The sequence below is a fragment of the Dendrobates tinctorius genome, unplaced genomic scaffold, assembly GCF_039654945.1.
Source record: "Dendrobates tinctorius isolate UK_male_01 unplaced genomic scaffold, ASM3965494v1 ptg000213l, whole genome shotgun sequence".
NCBI classification, from domain to species: Eukaryota; Metazoa; Chordata; class Amphibia; order Anura; family Dendrobatidae; genus Dendrobates; species Dendrobates tinctorius.
Window position 1 is genome coordinate 5,558,751 of NW_027361880.1, and position 19,137 is coordinate 5,577,887.

The 19,137-nt window shown below is 44.8% G+C and overlaps 1 protein-coding gene and 1 long non-coding RNA gene across 3 annotated transcripts in view; one reads left to right on the forward strand and one right to left on the reverse strand.

Annotated features, from left to right (window-relative positions):
* Positions 1–2,434: 2,434 nt before the first annotated feature.
* Positions 2,435–4,891, reverse strand: LOC141058608 (uncharacterized). Its single transcript, XR_012222269.1, has 2 exons — positions 4,524–4,891; positions 2,435–3,650 (listed from the first exon to the last, which is right to left on the reverse strand). It is a non-coding gene; the product is annotated as an uncharacterized lncRNA (long non-coding RNA).
* A 146-nt stretch (positions 4,892–5,037) lies between these two features.
* SMTN (smoothelin) overlaps positions 5,038–19,137 on the forward strand; it is a 176,953-nt gene continuing 162,853 nt past the window's right edge. The window contains exon 1 of one of the 2 annotated variants that reach the window (XM_073554795.1): positions 5,038–5,197. In XM_073554795.1, the coding sequence (XP_073410896.1) occupies positions 5,096–5,197 (102 nt within the window). In that variant the 5' untranslated portion in view covers positions 5,038–5,095. The remainder of the gene's footprint in view (positions 5,198–19,137) is intronic. The other variant, XM_073554794.1, reaches the window with a different exon arrangement.

The following is a 19,137-nucleotide window of genomic DNA, read 5'->3' on the forward strand; positions in this document are numbered from 1 at the left end:
CACTTGCAGCCAGTTGACATGGATTAAAGTTGACTCAACCTCTGTCCTATGTCCTTGTGTGTACCACATTGAGCATGGAGAAAAGAAAGAAGACCAAAGAACTGTCTGAGGTCTTAAGAAACCAAATTGTGAGGAAGCATGAGCAATCTCAAGGCTACAAGTCCATCTCCAAAGACCTGAATGTTCCTGTGTCTACCGTGCGCAGTGTCATCAAGAAGTTTAAAGCCCATGGCACTTTGGCTAACCTCCCTAGATGTGGACGGAAAAGGAAAATTGACAAGAGATTTCAACGCAAGATTGTGCGGATGTTGGATAAAGAACCTCGACTAACATCCAAACAAGTTCAAGCTGCCCTGCAGTCTAAGGGTACAACAGTGTCAACCCGTACTATCCGTCGGAGTCTGAATGAAAAGGGACTGTATGGTATTAGACCCAGGAAGACCCCACTTCTTACCCCGAGACATAAAAAAGCCAGGCTGGAGTTTGCCAAAACTTATCTGAAAAAGCCTAAAACGTTTTGGAAGAATGTTCTCTGGTCAGATGAGACAAAAGTAGAGCTTTTTGGGCAAAGGCATCAACACAGAATTTACAGGAGAAAAAAAGAGGCAAAGAAAAGAACACGGTCCCTACAGTCAAACATGGTGGAGGTTCCCTGATGTTTTGGGGTTGCTTTGCTGCCTCTGGACTGCTTGACCGTGTGCATGGCATTATGAAGTCAGAAGACTACCAACAAATTTTGCAGCATAATGTAGTGTCCAGTGTGAGAAAGCTGGGTCTCCCTCAGAGGTCATGGGTCTTTCAGCAGGACAATGACCCAAAACACACTTCTAAAAGCACTAGAAAATGGTTTGAGAGAAAGCACTGGAGACTTCTAAGGTGGCAAGCAATGGCCTGAATCCCATAGAACACCTGTGGAGGGATCTAAAAATGGCAGTTTGGAGAAGGCACCCTTCAAATATCAGGGACCTGGAGCAGTTTGCCAAAGAAGAATGATCTAAAATTCCACCAGAGCATTGTAAGAAACTCATTGATGGTTACCGGAAGCGGTTGGTCGCAGTTATTTTGACTGCAACCAAGTATTAGGCTGAGGGTGCCAATACTTTTGTCTGGCCCATTTTTGGAGTTTTGTGTGAAATGATCAATGTTTTGCTTTTTGCTTCATTCTCTTTTGTGTTTTTTCATTTAAGACAAATTAAATGAAGATAATACCAAAGAATTTGTGTTTGCAATCATTTTCAGGAAGAAACTGAGTATTATCTGACAGAATGGCAGGGGTGTCAATACTTTTGGCCACAACTGTATATATATATATATATATATATATATATATATATATATATATAAAAAAAATAGGCAGCACTCCAAATTAAATGTGAAAAAAGTGGCTACTTTACTGCTACTCAGGTGGCGACTTTTCGACGGTGATCCGTCTTTTTCACATTTAATTTGGAGTGCTGCCTATTTTTGTTATTTTATTAACTCGGCTGTTTGGACACTGCTGAATAGGTTTTGCACCAATTGTATAATTTTCGTAGTGCTGCCCTTTTTTTTAATTTATATATAACTATAACGGGCTAAGCGTCACTCTGTCTGAAGCCTCTATAGACTGCGCAAGCATGATGCGCCTGCGCAGTCTTGCTCCAGAGTGACGCACCCCCCCCAAGAGATTGCGGTATGCGTAAGCACTGAACGCATATCGCGATCTCTGCAACACCTTACCGAGCCTGTGTTGCTGTTGCCGCGAGGACTGCGCACAACCCACCCTCTCCTGACGTCACATGAATCGGCGCCTGCGCAGTCCGCGCTTACCGCCGCCATTTTCTTGAAGACACACTGCAGTGTCTTCAAGAGCATGGCGGCGGAAAGCGAGGACTGCGCAGGCGCACAGTCCGGCACCACAACATGCCCAGAACAGGACAGCGTTGGACAGAGGGAAGAAAGGTGAGTATAAATGTTTTTTTATGTGTGCAGTTTAATAGGGGTGAGGGGGACCATTAATATCAGGATTGGGGGGGGCGGAGGGGACCATGCATACTAGGAAAGGTGGATGAGAGGACCATGCATACCAGGATTGGGGGGTGAGAGGACCATGCATACCAGGATTGGGGGGTGAGGGGACCATGCATACCAGGATTGGGGGGTGAGGGGACCATGCATACCAGGATGGGGGGGTGAGGGGACCATGCATACCAGGATGGGGGGGTGAGGGGACCATGCTTACCAGGATTGGGGGGGTGAGGGGACCATGCATACCAGGATAGGGAGGAGGGGTGCCATGCACACCAAGATAGGAGGAGAGCAGCACATACCAGGATGGGAGACCATATACCAATAAAAATGCTCGCCACCCGGGCGTAGAACAGGTTCATAGCTAATATATATATTCACACATACACACACAGCTCTGGCAAAAAATTAAGAGACCACTGCAAAATTTTCAGTTTGTCTGATTTTTCTCTTTATAGTTATATTTTTGAGTAAAATGTAAATTGCTCTTTTATTCTATAAACTACTGACAACATGTCTCCGAATTTCCAAACGCTAAATTTTGTATTTATTTTCAGAAAATAAGAAATGGTCAAAAGAACAAAAAAATGCAGCGCTTGCAGACCACAAATAATGCTAAGAAAACAAGTTCATAATCATTTAGAAACAATACTAATGTTTTATCTCAGTTCAGAAATCTATATTTTGTGGAATAACCATGATTGTTAATCACAGCTTTCATGCGTCTTGACCTGCTTTCCACCAGTCTTTCACACTGCTTTTGGGTGACCTTATGATACTCCTGGTACAAAAATTTAAGGTGTTTTTCTTTGTTTGATGTCTTGTGACTATCCATCTTCCTCCTGATTACATTCCAGAGGTTTTCAATGGGGTTCAGGTCTGGAGATTGGGATGGCCATTACAGGGATTTGATTTGGTGGTCCTTCATCCACACATTGATTGACCTAGCTGTGTGGCATTGGTGCATTGTCCTGCTGGAAAAAACAGCCCTCAGAGTTGGGGAACATTGCCTGAGCAGAAGGAATCAACTGTTTTTCCAGGATAACCTTGTATGCGGCTTGATTCATACGTCCTTCGCAAAGATTTATCTGCCCAATTCCAGCCTTGCTGAAGCATCCCCAGATCATCACCGATCCTCCACCAAATTTCACAGTGGGTGCAAGACACTATGGCTTGTACGCCTCTTCAGGTCTCCGTCTAACCATTAGATGACGAGGTGTTGGGCAACTAGCTTTACATGACTTCAGCCCTGCCTTTAGGAACCTGTTACAAACTGTTCTTGACGTGCACTTCACCCCAGCTGCCATTTGCCATTCCCTTTGTAGGTCACTTGATATCATCCTGTGGTTAATGAGTGACATTCGAATAAGATGACGGTTATCCCGGTCAGTGGACAGTCGTTTTCGCCCTCTGCCGATCTGTATCTTTGTTGTCCCCAATGTCTGCTGCTTGACCTTGTTGTAATGGACTACTGTCTTAGAAATTTTAAGGATGGAGGCAACATGACTGTTCTGTCCTCACTAAATGAAGCAGAATTCATGTAGCTTATACAGGCAGCTAAACCGCTATACCGGGGTCTAATAAGGAGACTGTAGGTTGAATCTGTGCTTTATTGAACGTGATGGTATATTGGCGCGGTGAAACTACAAGCAAAAACATATATGCATACAATCAATACTGGGTTCATCAGGGATTGATATATATACATAATACATCATCTGCACTAATAGCTAACCAGGGGAGAACCAGCTGAGCAGGCTAATATGAGACAGGAATTGAATACAGGAAACATAAGTACTGTACATACCAGCGATGCTGTGACAAGGGGAGAAGAGAAATGAGATGCTTCCTGAATGCAGGCAGAAGGAAAATGGTGGACTGGAGGGAAAATGGGGGCTGAACTAACCATAATCCTTTGCAAAAGGCTACCAGGGTGCATTGCAACCTTACCAGAATGCACTGTGAACGGAGGGAAATAGAAAATAAAACACACAATAACACTGCAGTTATGACTCTGGTCACTAGATGGAGCCAGAAAATACTGCAAACATTAACAAGCAGATAATCAGGGATTATGAATTAAATGTCGGAGACAGAACAATGACGCACACAGTCTCCCTCTGCTAGTAAAGCCAGAATTGAGCCCTTCTTTTCCTCACTGAAGACTTTTCTTTTCAACTCCTTTGGCATAGTTAAAATTAATTTTTTCATTCCTATGACTTTTGGGATATTACTAGCACTAACTAGTTTTGCCATCCAGCTTGTCCTATTGCAAGAAGATTGTGAACACCACAGCAGGGTTTTTAATACTTTCCTTCTGTAAATAAGATATGGTTCAGGTGATCACCTAATCAGAAGCACATTAAGTAGAATGAAGTGTACTCTGGTTGGAATTCAACTGACACTGGAATGGCTGTCAAACACGTAGAGAAGCTGATTTTTATAAACCTGTGCCTATAATTTGCGCAAGAGCTGTATATATATATATATAATGACACACACATATATTTACTTACAGCCATGTGATTTCCTAGAGTTGATATGAATTACATACTTAAAGGGCAGGTAAAGAAAATCAAATCTGAGCTGTGCCTCTGATCCTAAGGAAAGGCATGAGGTAAAGCAAATAATGGCGGGCGTGTGACCAGAGGAGAGGCAGGCGCTGAGGATGTGTATCATTCCCTAAGGAAAATAAACCCCTCCGGTATATTGGTGAATCCCCGGTGACTCATGTATCGCTGCCTGCTGTCATCGTGCCTCAGCTCCTCCAGGTGACGCCACCCTCCCCAGGAACACAGCAGGATCATTGATCGCCGCTGGTGACCGTTGGAAATGACAGTTCTAATTTGAAGCAGACCTATTTACCTGCACTCACACTACCTTCTCCGACTTACACTACAACTCCCGGCACGCCTCGCGAAGGGGCGTGTACTCAATTCAATTCAGCCACTCCGTCGACACATGGGCGTGACTTACTGATGATTCTTGGAGCTTAATTGGGTGATAGTTAAGGGGCGCGGTAGTGGGCGGAGACATGAGCGGAAACGTAGTGATTTGAAGTTTTCGGTGTGCGAGAGCTCAGAAGTCCATGGCTAGCGGCTGGAGCGGGACGGCGGCGGGGCTCAGCACCGACATAGACATGGCTGACGAGCGCTTCTCCGCTATGGACGAGGGCTCTCTGCGCAAGCTGGTGAGTGCTGCTGCGTGTCTCTCCCACCTGTCTGTAGAGCCGGCTTCCCGGCTGCGCTCTCCTGCTGGGGGCCGGACTCCTTTGTGTGGAGTCGCTGGCACCTGGATGTTCGGGCATCGCTCACATAGATGCGATCGCAGTTTGCTCCAATTATCCGTGCGATCTTTGACGTAATGCGCATGTCACACTGTGCTGCCGATACCGGAGAGCGGATTCTCCAGCACATCGCTCACCTGCCGTCACATTCCCAGACTGATCGCCCGGGGCTTGTCGGAAGTGACTTCACCCCGGACTGTGATAAGGTGTGTGGCCGGGATGCTCCCGTCTGGTTCCACAACTTTTTTTGCCAACTGGCTCCGATCTGATGATTACTGGATGTGCACACCTAAGGTTCTGTTCACACGTCCAGTAATGATCTGTTAGGACCGATCCTTTGGCCCCAAAGTTGTACTGACTCAACCTTTTTGTCGAATTAAAAAATAACAACCTGATTTCGACTACATCCTTTTTTTTTTTTTTTTTTTATTGAAGTATACGGAAAATGGATTAGTTACATATCCTTCAGTTTTCTTCCATTTGAAACAGATTCGGTAATAAAACAAACAGATCCTTTTCGTTCGGATGAAAGACAGACGGCTAAATAACGGATCTGTTTTCCATAGACTTGTGTGAAAAACGGATCCAGCGCGGGGGGGACGACGACGAGAGGAGAAGCGCGGGGGGGACGACGACGAGAGGAGAAGCGCGCGGGGAAGACGAGAGGAGAAGCGCGCGGGGGGGAAGACGAGAGGAGAAGCGCGCGGGGGGGAAGACGAGAGGAGAAGCGCGCGGGGGGGAAGACGAGAGGAGAAGCGCGCGGGGGGGAAGACGAGAGGAGAAGCGCGCGGGGGGGAAGACGAGAGGAGAAGCGCGCGGGGGGGGAAGACGAGAGGAGAAGCGCGCGGGGGGGGAAGACGAGAGGAGAAGCGCGCGGGGGGGGAAGACGAGAGGAGAAGCGCGCGGGGGGGGAAGACGAGAGGAGAAGCGCGCGGGGGGGGAAGACGAGAGGAGAAGCGCGCGGGGGGGGAAGACGAGAGGAGAAGCGCGCGGGGGGGGAAGACGAGAGGAGAAGTACAAGAGCTTACAATCTATTCTAAGAGTGATCGAAAGGGTGACTGTATTGTATGGCCCAACCATCTCTGAGAATGAGGTAGCTTGCCTGTCTGAGTATGACTATAAAGTGCTGGAAACCCTTGAAAGCAGAGATAAGGTTCTGGGGGAACTGAGAAAAGTTGTGTATTTTTGGAGGGGCGCTTTGATTCTGGGACTTAACCTGATTGTCTGGGGTAGCGCAAGCCAGAGACCTGGTGCAGCACGAGAAAGACGAGTCAGTCATAGGTTAATAGCGGAATGGGACGCACGGGGAGGAGTGGTAGACAGATGAGATGGCAATTTGTCAGCATTTTTTAAGTCTTTACTGCTGTTTTGTGGACGTTTTGGAAATCCATAAGGCAATGAAGAAATCGCTAGCATTTGTATTGTACAGTATTGAGCGTGTTCCTATCAGAAGACACCAGAGGAATGGACTTGTCACTTCTTTTAAGCACTCAGCGTCTTTGAAAGCCCTATGTGTTGAAAAAGACATTCAAAATCCTGAGCGCCAAGTAGTTTTACCTTTACAAATGAAGGTGACAATTGTTCCTCATGTTTCGCGAGCAGACCCATGGGAAAACTAACGCCATGAACATACCGTATAGTCCCATAATGCAGGTGTTGGATGGGGCTATAAGCTGCGCTTTTTGGCAGGGGCGGATGTGCGCTCCAGTCTTCAGTATCACGCCACATGCTCACGCTCATCAGCGCACTCAATATGGATCTGATCATATCAGAAAGCTAGAGATGCGGGGGTTGGTGCCATTAATATAGTCGCCTGTTTATGATTTTCTCATGGAAAAACTTACGATAATTCTTTAATTCACATTCCAGATATAGCCCTATACTTAACCCAGGTATTTTTTTGCCGTAGAGGATAAAATTTGTCATAGAAAAATCTGTAATTTTCGGCTTAGCACATGCTGACGTTAGCCTCCCCATGGGTTCTTATGTCAGGCAACAGCTGTCGTGTCAAATTAGATGCTCGCCAGAATTGTCAGTTCACTTAGAAGTTCTTGTTTTTCAGACTGACACGGGATTCTTCCTGCTCCGAAGCCTAGGTGTGGGCATCGGAGGACTTAGGGGAGGCGTTCTTAATTATCTTGTTGTGATCTTTTTTCATTAATCTGATATGCGATCATAATGAATCATTTTATGGAAGAGACAAAGCTGTCTGTCTGCCAATCAGGAGAATTCTGTGATCTGTACAGACAGAAGGAAGAGTTGTTTTCTTTTGTGCATTTAATGACGTGGGTGGATATGACATCTTCACAGGTGGGCTCATGAGACTGAATGGAGACCTGTGAGACCTCTATCTTGTGTATATTTCGCCTCTGTTTCCATGAACTTTTCGTTTTTCCTTCTATTCTGTTATATTGTTTTGTCATACGAGTCTTGTGCTTTGACCTTAGACTTCCATATTCTTCTTGGTTTCTTGTTACTACTGTTGTGTTGCAGTCCTACACACCAGAACCATTGATTTTATGACCACAACAAAGGAGTTTGTCCATCATATACTTCCATGCATATGGGCTGATTGGCTCCGAGTGTAATGGAATCTAAGGCCGATTTCGCACGGCCAACATTCGTGCTCTGGGTATGGACCATATTGGATACCGGTCTCTTGACCCAAACTCAACACCTTCATAGGCTATTGAGTTCACTCGGGGGAATCACAGCCATCCTGCATAATATGGTCCCTAATTTTACCAAGGATTTCGCATGTGTGAAACGACCTTATTTCTATGATATTGAGAAATGAAATTGTAAGCCACATTAAAGGTTGTATCCTCCACCTCTTCTGCATCGGGAGGTGAGAGCTGCTGCTTATGAGGCATCTGTTGGCTGATCCATATGGCTTCATGCACTTCCGCTATTAGAATTGAGCAAATCCCTGTTAGGGCGGTTAATCAAAATATGATCTGTTGGGAATTTGTCAGCCACACTAGACAATTCACGTTTCAAAATGTTGGAGTTCGCATAAAAATGGAAAGTTCTAAAAAAAAAAAAATACAACTTTTCTACCCCAGTCTTTTGGTGAAAAGGACTTTTTGAATTGGCCCCAATATCTATTGATACCTGTAAAGTAGCCAAGGGACACCTCATTGGCATGAGAAGAGTCCTGGATAATGAATTTAAGCAGGACCTTTAACAAAAAAATTTTTAAAACTATTTATCATTTAAAAAGGGCTGAAGTGTTTATGATTAAAACATGTTTGCTTTTTGTTTGTCTCCTTCACCTGTTTACTGCTTTGCTTAGATATAGGCGTTTGAAGTTTAGGGCACCCAACATGCAAATTTCTCCTTTAACCAAGGGGACATTAACAAAGATTCTTCTTTGAGGACGTTAATTTTTTTTTCCCCTCTACGGTGCTACCCATTGATAAGAAAGCAACATTTTAGAGGGTGAAAAGGCAAACTCTCAAATTGAAGGTCAGAACAGTCATTTTTGATCTGCTGAGACTTGATCAGAAATTAAAGTGATGGTATGCCCATATTTTATTGATGAATACAGTTTAAAATAATGTGAGCTTTTTTTTAAAGGGGTTTGCAGCTTTCAGTAGCAGTTATGATTAATGTGCCATTCATGAATAAGCTATTGTAGAAGCCGTATATGAATCAGACTGGAAGTGTACTGGGGACGTGTCAATATTCTTGGAAGTTTCAGTCCAATTTCATGGACAGTGTTCCCAGTGCACTTCCAGTTTGTATTTCCCATGACTTCTATGCTAGATTTCTCATGACTGGCCCATGGGATCTTTACACAGTCATAATTTTATTGGCTCCTATACATTCCTACCACTAGTTCCATTTGTAACAATGAGCGGAGAGGTGTTTCTTTAAGATAAACTCCCCCTTTAAAGTAGAATTATAGCCTGAAGACCTTCTACACTCAGCCACTATGGTCTTGAATGGCTGACCTTCTTGGATATTGTCGCCTATTTTGCAGGGGCAATTTGTTTGCTTGTTTATGTTGCTTTGGTTTCCTTTTGGTACATGGGCCTGTAACTTTGTATCCAGACACAACCACAGTCCTAAGTACAGTAAAGTAGAAATTGAGTGTGGAATGATCTGAATGACCCTTGGTGGCATAGACTGCAATCTAGACTTGAAGTTGATCTTGTGTTTCTAGTATGGCTCTGGAAGAGTTAATATCTACAAAGGGAGCACTTTGATTTCCTGTGCCTTTAGGAATGCTGAGCATTTACGTGCACCCTGGCACTGCGCTCCCGTTTTTTTTTTTTTTTTCCTTCTTTTACCCACTGAATCTTAATGCATTTTCTGGTGTGTTAATAATTTTATACCAGGATGGATAGGAAAAAATTGGACCGGACTCTGGAGTGATTCCTTTTGGCTTCTAGTCTTGACCTAACACATTCCCACAATATTTTTCCTCCATGTTTGGAAGCGGCCATTGTTTTCCGGTGATATCGTAATGCTCTTTCCCCAGGGATTGTAGAGGTAAAATGTTTACAGATGCTTTTGCATATACTTTGCCTTTGAATGGAATTTGTGATATTTAAAGGTCTACAGAACAGTGTTCAGTGGTACAACAGTGTCATTATATACTTCAGTGGTTAGAAACTTGGCAAACACTTTGAGGAATTGGAATTTTGGTTTGTAACAGTACGGAAGGTTTGTAGAGGTTCTTTTTTTTTTTTTTTATATACATACTATTGTTGCTGAAATTACTTTCTCGCGCTTGTAAACAGTATTTATAAATATAGTAGTCACAGAAATGTTGTTTAAATTAAAGAGAATCAGTCACCTTCATAATAAAGCAAAAAAGAAAGACAAAATTTACTTGCAAGTATAGTGGTAATCTGCAGGTAATCAGTGTTTAAAGGGAATCTGTAATTCCCCTGGGACGTTTGTGACCCATTAATATGGACATAGAGGTAATAGAAATGTTACACTAGTACTACCTGTCTGCCTCCCTCTCATGCACGTCAGTTATGGCTCTGGAATCCCGCGCCTGTGCCCTGCACTCCCTCCACAATCTATATATTTTCCTCCCTACTATGGGCACTGCATTCAGGGATCTTCTTCGCTGGTGTCGGCGACTTGTACTTCATTGAACTCTGACGTGCGTGACGATAAGGTGCTCTCCTCACTTCCTCCGTACATAGTCATTGCTATGTACACAATGTTCCTAGTGATGGCTATGCAGGTAGGTAGGCCCCTCCCACCCACCTCCCTCAGTGTTTTTCCTGTCCCTGCATGGAGGGACGCACAAGAGCGGAGCAGAGCTTACTGGATCAGTGCTCGGGGGGATCATGCAGCTTGGCTTCTCCTTCTCCCTGTCAAGAAGCCCATGGCTGACACTCCGTGAAGGGGAGTCCCTCGGCCACAGAGACCAGTTTAGCGGATGAGCTCCTGGGTAGATCCACTTTCCTCCGATGAGGGGGCTGTCAGCTCCAACACCGGCTGGCGATGTGCCGCCTTTTCCGGGTACACACGCAGAACGATGGTCAGGTGCACATTTGGTGATGACATGGTTGCACTGGCATCTGACTTCAGGTTTCGGTGTGCGTTCCATGGTGAAACGCAGAAGACTGAAGACAAGGTAATATAAGGATTACCTATGTCTATGAGGCTCACACTGCATGCTGCTAGATAGCGATGGAGGAAGCTGGCAGAGCAGGACTGCATGGTGTGTTGTCTGCACAGATCTCGCTGTTAATGCAGGATCCTGATTGTGCTTTCCCTTTTCTAATCTGAATTAGGATAAGGGAACCCCTGCCACGGCATTCCCTACCTCTAAAAGGTCGGGTAAGGCCACTATGAAATCCAAGAGGTGCCCCATTTGTAATATGAAATTACCAGAGGCTTATGGGAGACTGCTTTGTGAAGGCTGCACCACTAAGATTGTTAGAGACGAGCAGCCGTCCTTACTTTCGGAGATTCGGTCCATGACAAGAGGAGAGGTCCAGGCCTCCATCTCTTACCACATCCCACTCCAGACTTCCAACCCAGGCCCTAAAGCTAAGAGACTACGTTGGGAAATAGAGCTGAGCTCAGAGGATGAACTCCAGTTCTTAGGTTCAGATCAGAAGAAGGAAGGATAAGTTGTTGCTGAGAGTCCGGACAGTGGCAATAGATATCTTTGTACCTCGGAGGACGCTGATCGTTTTGTCCAGGCAATCAGAAGCACAATGCTGGCGGAAGAAGCCCCACGATCACGGTCTATCCAGGTTGAGATGTTTGGGCGACTCAGATGCCCAAAACAGCGAGTGTTTCCAGTGAACAGTCATATCCAGGCTATCATCCTGATGGAATGGGAAGATGCAGAGAAACGTCTGGTAATACTCCAGGACTTCAGGTTGCGGTTGCCCTTTAACCTGAGGACATTAAGCTGTGGTAAGAAGTCCCCAAGTTTGGTGTTCCTGTGGCTAATGTGGCCAAAAAAGACTTCCATACCCTTTGAGAAATCCTCAAGCTTGAGAGCCAATGGATAGGAAGGCGGATAACCTTCTTAAGAGGGCCTGGGAAGCGTCAGCGGCAATAACAAGCAGGAGATTATGTACTCGTATGAGATCAATGCCCCCAAAACAAATTGGAACACCGCTGGGAAGAAAGTCCCTATCAGGTACTGTGCCGAGTAAGCCCAGATGGGCCAGTGTACGAAGTACAATCTGAAATAGGAGACCGGCCAACCCGTACCGTACACCGTAATATGTTACGACCCTGTACTTCCACGGCTCCTCCTCGGGTCACAGAACCTCCACCAGCAGTATGGAATGAGGACGATGAGGAACACCTTCCAGCGGTACAAACGTGCACTCCAAAAACTGATACCTCAGCAACCCTAGTCAATCCACCATCTTCCACCCCCCAGAGGACTCTACCACAGTCGAACCACGGCGAGTGGTCCACAGCTGGCAAACCCCCAGAACGCTATGAACAGGACCAGTTTGTGTGACACGTTGTAAATTATAACCCGTAGTTATTGGACCCGTAGTTGGCCACGCCACACCTCGGCCCCCATAGTTACAGGTTCCGACCAGGTACTCGTGTTCGAGTTGCCCGTGTATTGTTGTTCTAATCCCTGCGAGGATAACTGCTAGCTTTTTTTCGGTTACTCAAGATAGTGTATATGTATGTATGTGTGTGTGTATATGCATACATACACACACACACACACTTTAAGTTCACTCCGACTCCTGCCTCCTCACTGCATCCGGCGTACCTGCGATACCTACAGTCTCCACCTCCTGAGCTGAGAGGGCGGGGGCATCAGTCAAGCAGGTCAGTCTGGCCCAGGTTGTGGCCCTACAGAACACATTTTGTAAGCATTATAAGTTTGATGTGTTGTCAAATCATCATAATAATAATAATAATAATAATAAATTTTATTTTTATAGCGCCGACATATTCCGCAGCACTTTACATTTCAGAGGGGATTTGTACAGACAATAGACATTACAGCATAACAATAATCACATACAGTAGATTATAACAAATACCAAGAGGAAAGAGGGCCCTGCTCGCAAGCTTACAGTCTATGAGGAAAGAGGGAGACACGAAAGGTGGGTGGTAACAGTTACCCTGATTGTATGGACCAGTCATACTACTTTTGAAAGGAAAGTTCTCCAGGCAATGATCCCACCCTAAAAGCAGGGCTGTGGAGTCGGTAAGCCAAACCTGCGACTCCGACTCCTCAATTTCCCTTACACCGACTCCAACTCCGACTTCACGACTCCGACTCCCACACATATTGCTTATATTTAAGTGAAAAATTTATTGTAGTACAATGTGAACCTCAGACATTTAATCATTTTTATGATCCAATAATCAAGATATTTAGATAGAACAGAATATATATTGGTGTACTACCCGGTTTTCATTCTTTTTGGTACAGATACGATATGGATAGACAGATATGGATAAATGGATAGATAGAGCAGATTTCTAATCTGTTTTTGCTATTGAAAACATTATCTATGAGCTCAAAAACCTTTCAGGTGATGCAGTTTTTTAAAAAGATGATCAACTTTTGCAGCTGAAAAACGTATCCTCAAAAAACACAGGAAAAACGCTGTGTGTGAATGTAGCCTTAGATCAGGAATAGAACAGCCATTTATAGGACATTTCATAACTTTCCCAAACTCCTATGAAAAAATATTCAGCACATCCTGCATTGAACTACTGTGCCCAATTTATTATATATTTTTAGGAGTCGGTCCATTTTATACCGACTCCGACTCCACCAAAATGAGCTCCGACTCCACGACTCCGACTCCACAGCCCTGCCTAAAAGAGGTACTTTGGCATTCTCCATGGTTCTCTGTCAGGAGGGACATCTGGTATTGGACCTACCAATAATTGTTTCCAGGAGTTCATCCTGACACCTCGGTTAGTTCCTTCCCTGATGAAGTTCCTATTACTATTGTGTCTTTACGTTGTATGGGAATTGAATAAATTTAGTTGCATCAATCCTGGTGTGGCTTGGAAAAGCACTGCGGGAGATGGATGGAAGGGGCCTTTTAACCTCTGTTTCCTGTCCCTGTAAGGATGAGAAGAACGACCCACTGGGTGCTGTCAGGATGGATTCCTGGAAACATAGTTATCGGTAAGGCGAATACCAGTTTAGTAATCTGATGTCCAAACAACCCATGGGTATATGCGTTCATGGGATCCTAATTTTGTGCAAGTGCCATGGGTTTTTGGTGTGGGAAGCCACATACATTCATAATGCATTTATCAGTCATGTTTGGTGTATAATATTTATATTATATAATCTCTCATGGCTGTCGTATTATTTTACTAGGAGGTCCCTGTAAGAAAATATAACAACGTAGTGGGTCGCCCTCGCACACCCAGGGCAGCGGGGTACTCGGTACCGGGCCGGTGTCAGGCGGGAATGTGTCACAGCAGCGGTGACCCGGTCCGTGACCCTGGGCGCCCAATATCAATGGCGGTGATGTTAATGGTGTTAAAGTTTATTAGAATAGTTTGTGACGCCACCCGTGGTGTTTGGCAGGTAAGGTGTTGAGCCAACGCTGCATGCAGATCCGCTGGGACTGATGGTGTGGTGCAGCAAAGATGGTATAGCTACCCACAGGTGGAGCTGTAGTCCCAGGGCAGTGTAGGTGCAATGGATGAGGAGAGGCGCAGGATGGTATAGATGTTGTTACTCGGGTGTAACGGTGCGGGAATAACTGGAGGACACCAGAGTATGCGGTTCCAAAGCTTTACTCACTGTTTGCAGTTCACACAACTGCCTGCCTCCGTACTGTGTTCTCCAGGTCAGGCTCCAGCCAACCTCCAGGCAGGATAGGATTCTCCCTTCCACACTCCACCAACAAGTACCTTACTGAACGACTCCTCCAATGCGCCTTTAGGTGCGAAGCACTCCAGTACTTAGTTACCCTGGAATGCCTCTCTCTAGGTGTTCCTAGTCTTTACTTGTATGACAGACAGCTGTAGCCTGCTTCGGGGACTCCACTCTGCGTCCCGGCTCTCTATTCAGTTGCTGTTGTGTCCCAAGTCTATGATGGGAGCAAGGCATTAGTGGCTCACTACTCCTCCGGTGTCTGTTGCCGGACATAAAGATCCAATCATCCTCGGGGACCGGGCCCCGGCCTTTGCGCTCTCGGGACTGGAAGGGTTCTCTATCTTCAACCGGCTTCCCACCGTCCTCCTATCCTCCTTCGTTCCGATCTGTTCTATCTCTCTTATGGAAGGTTAGGTTATCAATCTTATCAGTCTCTTTCTCTGGTATTTCTCGTGCCAGCAGCCCAGATCACTGGGACCTGCTGCAGCACGTCCCTCAGACACCCATCTTCTCTCTTCTCTCTCCTCTAACCAACTACTCACTAACTTTCACTCTTCCTACTCTTTTATATCATCTCACTCCACCCGCCTCCCAGCACATCTTGTGTTATGAAGCAGGGTTCCACGAGGGGTCCTCTGCTAACCCCCAGCCTGAAGCTGTTAGGTGGCCCCACCAAACTATCCTGTGTGTGGAATGTAGGTGTGGAGCGTGGTCAGGAGTTCCCACCTTACCTGGATGGTGGGGCACTACACCTTAGGAGAAGGTGCAGCACCTCTGTGGCGACTGAAGCCTCAGGGGCGGCATAGTAGCATTATGTCCTTAACTGTGTCTTTCCTTGCAAATTAGCCGTCCTCTCACCTGACCAACGGTGGGGGTAAAGGGTCTGGGTGAGATCCAATATATCCTCTCACCTAGAGACTCCCATATTCATATTAGAAATGAGCTGCTAAATAAGGTAATACCAGCTTAGTTCTATATATTTCAGGGGGCTAGTGATAAAAATGAATCGATAGCCTGCTACTTCGAAGCGATTCTGTGGTTTGTATTTAGTAGATACAGCGTAAATCTGTTGTATGTATATTTGTCTTCCAATGAAACATTTCACTTGAGCTTTAGTTGAATTTTCCATATGTCCATTTTGGAGACTACATCATTTTTACCTATTTGACTTGTGTGGCTTTTTTTTTTTTCTTTTTTTTTTGTTTAACCTAAGAATATCGTTTTCAGCGTGAGCCAACTATCTTCATGGCATAGATGTAAATTACTGTGAGCTCTGGTCCCACATAAAATCTTGTAGGTGTTTTTATTTCTTTCTTGAGTTATTCAATAGCTGCCTTGCTCCTTCCAACTTCTTAGTGCGTTAAAGATGAGTGAGGGAAAAAACAATCCCTGGAAACGTTTAACTGGTTTTAGTGGAACATGAAATGAATTATTAAAAAAAAAAAAAATGCATGGTAACAGATGATAAAGTATTTGTGAATGACCAAAAGTGTTAGGCTGGGTTCCCATTGCGTTAGAGGCATCCGTTTAACGCATCCGTTACTAAGCGGCAGTAACGGATGCGTTAACGCACCCATTGGCCGCCATTATAGTAACGTATCCTAACACATGTCAAATTCTGCATGTGTTAGTGATGTTCCGTTTCTTTTTGACGCTCCCTCGAACGCGGTCTACCGCGTTTTCGGGTGCGTTGGGTCTAACGCACAGCGAACGGACGTGTTCGCTCTGCATAGACCTCCATTGCTAACGCATGCCGATGCAAGGTTACCTTGCGTTAGCGAATGCGTTTGCGTGATTGACGAAAAATAGTCAATTTTGCCCATCAGCGTTGACGCATCCGTTTAGATGCCTTAAACGGATGCCACTAACGCAATGGGAACCTAGCCTTATATGCACTGCTTTATAATATTGAGTAAATCATTATTGATGTTCATGCGATACGCTTTTGCTGCATTTCGATATGCAGGGTTTTTATTTTTTCAATAAAACTTGCAGCATTTTACAGTACCACCATTGACACTTATAATATGAGTAAACTAAATAACATTGGACTATTGTATTAAATAACTTTGTATATAGTTTCCCAAATTAGGTATTTTTTTGATAATTTGTGATTAATTTTATGTTATCTTTGTAATTTTACCATGCCCAGAACTAATTACCAACCAGAGTTCTTTACCAGTGTACCTGTCCTTTCCTGCCCTTACCCTTCCTTTTCCCTTCCCCCTTTTCCCTATGGATATAATACCAGGTGAGTCATAAAGGACGGACGTTTTTAAACTAATCATAAAATCGTTAAATATTTATTAAATATAAATGTATTCACAGATTTGGTTACGTATACTGACAAATATTTGACAAATTCAAGTGTGGAAAACAACATCTGCCATGTGGTGGCCATTATCAGTGATGCATTTCCAAAGGCGTTCTTGGAAGTTGGCATCAACACGTTCCAACACAACTCTGTCGATTTGGGCAACTTCCACTCGAATAGCTTCCTTCAGTTCTTGTAATGATCGAGGCTTAAGCTTGTATACACGTGATTTGAGGTGACCCCATAAGTAATAATCGCACATGGACAGGTCTGGGGACCTAGGAGGCCAATTAATATCGCCAAACCTGGAAATGATGCGACCAGGGAAGAGAGGGCGAAGAACGTTCATTGTTGCTCCGGCTGTGTGGGCCGTTGCCCCATCTTGTTGAAACCACACACTAGAGATGGGGATATGTTGCCGTCGTAACTCAGGAACAAAGAAGTTATTTATCATGGTGATATAACGTTGTGAGTTCACGGTAACAGTATTGCCATTATCGCCTTCGAAAAAGTACGGACCGATCACGCCATATTTGCCCATAGCGCACCACACCGTTACCTTAGGGCTGTGCAGCGGTCGTTCATGTAATTCTTTCGGATTTTCATAGGCCCAATAACGGCAGTTCTGCTGATTAACCATGCCATTGACATGGAAATGAGCTTCATCACTCATGAATAAAATAAGGTTGTCGTTTTGCTCAATAATTGCTTCCATCTCATGTGCGAACTTCAGTCGCGCTGCGTAATCCCCGCGCTCCAACTGTTGCACAATGGCCAATTTATAGGGGTGGAAATGCAGGTCTAAATGCAAAATACGCCTTACTGTACGATTACTGAGGGCAAGTTCTAAAGAATGTTTCCGAGCAGATCGACTCGGACTACGCAGCATGGCTTGCCTGACGCGTTCCACATTTTCAGGGGTACGTGCCGTTCGTGGAGCCCCCGGTGGTCGTTTGTTCATTAGTGTACCTCGTGTACGGAGTGCTTCAACCCAACGTAGGATAGTGTTACGAGCGGGAACAGCTTGATTTCTGTGAATATTGAAATGACGCCGAAACTCACGCTGAACGGCTGTGATACACTCATTATTCTTGACAAAACTGTCGTACGCAAAAACGCGATGTTCTATCGTCCACGGCACCATAGCTTAAACTGAAACTAAAATAAAAACAATGCTTTCACCTCACAAACATAACCCCGCCTCCCGCACATCTCTACCTCCACCTGGTGGTGAGTTATAGCCACTTCAAATACATCCGTCCTTTATGACTCACCCGGTATATATACGTTTTCAATGTAATGATAAAAAGTTAATAAAAATATTGAAAAACAAAATGGTTTTTGGTGTAGTGGGGAAAAAATGGCCCAAAAACACAATGTATGGACATACCTTACTCGGTTTGTTTTTGATTCTGATATTTCACCTTGACGCTTGGACTTCTTATTATTTGTCTCAAATTGAAGTAGATTTACTTTTTGTGGGCCTTTTGGCATCTAGTGGATAGACAGCTTAAAGGGAACCTATCAATAGAAAAAAAAATGCTATTAACTTGTAGATTTGGGATTAATATGCAGGTTAATAGTGTTATTCACCTGCCCAGCACCCGCACTTAGCCAAATGCTGTGGCTGTAACCGTGCTCCCGGCTCTGTCCTGCATTGGTGGTGACTCAGACCGTGCCAGCACCGCTCCCATGACTGGAACCGAACGCTGCAGGGAGGAATAAAGTTAATTTTCTCCCCAGAACGTTCGAGAAAGTGCAGGCACCAGGCAGGTTAGTAACGCTATTAACATGTAGATTATCCCTATATCTACAGGTTAATAGCGTTTTTCTGGTGACAGGTTCCCTTTAAGCAGACGGTGTTGGCGGCTAACACTCGTCAGTTAGGCCTTATTTTGCCGACTGTAATGTATATTATGGCTGCCAGTCCCAACGTGATTACACACTAACAGCATAGATCTGTGATACTGGTAGTTTGGGTTATAAAACCCGCTGTCAGGTCAGAACTTGTGGCTTTAATGTTTACTACTACTCTGTCCCACGGCATTACCGGCGTCTGTGAGACCTAAATGTGTATTGCAACGGGATGAAGAAATTCTGCACAAAGAACCAGGATTGAGCGCAAAGCAGGGTAGCAAACCTCCGCACTTGCCCTAGTCTATGCTAGGATCAGACAGAGGAGGGCTCTGTACAAGAACAATATTTGGATCCTTTGCG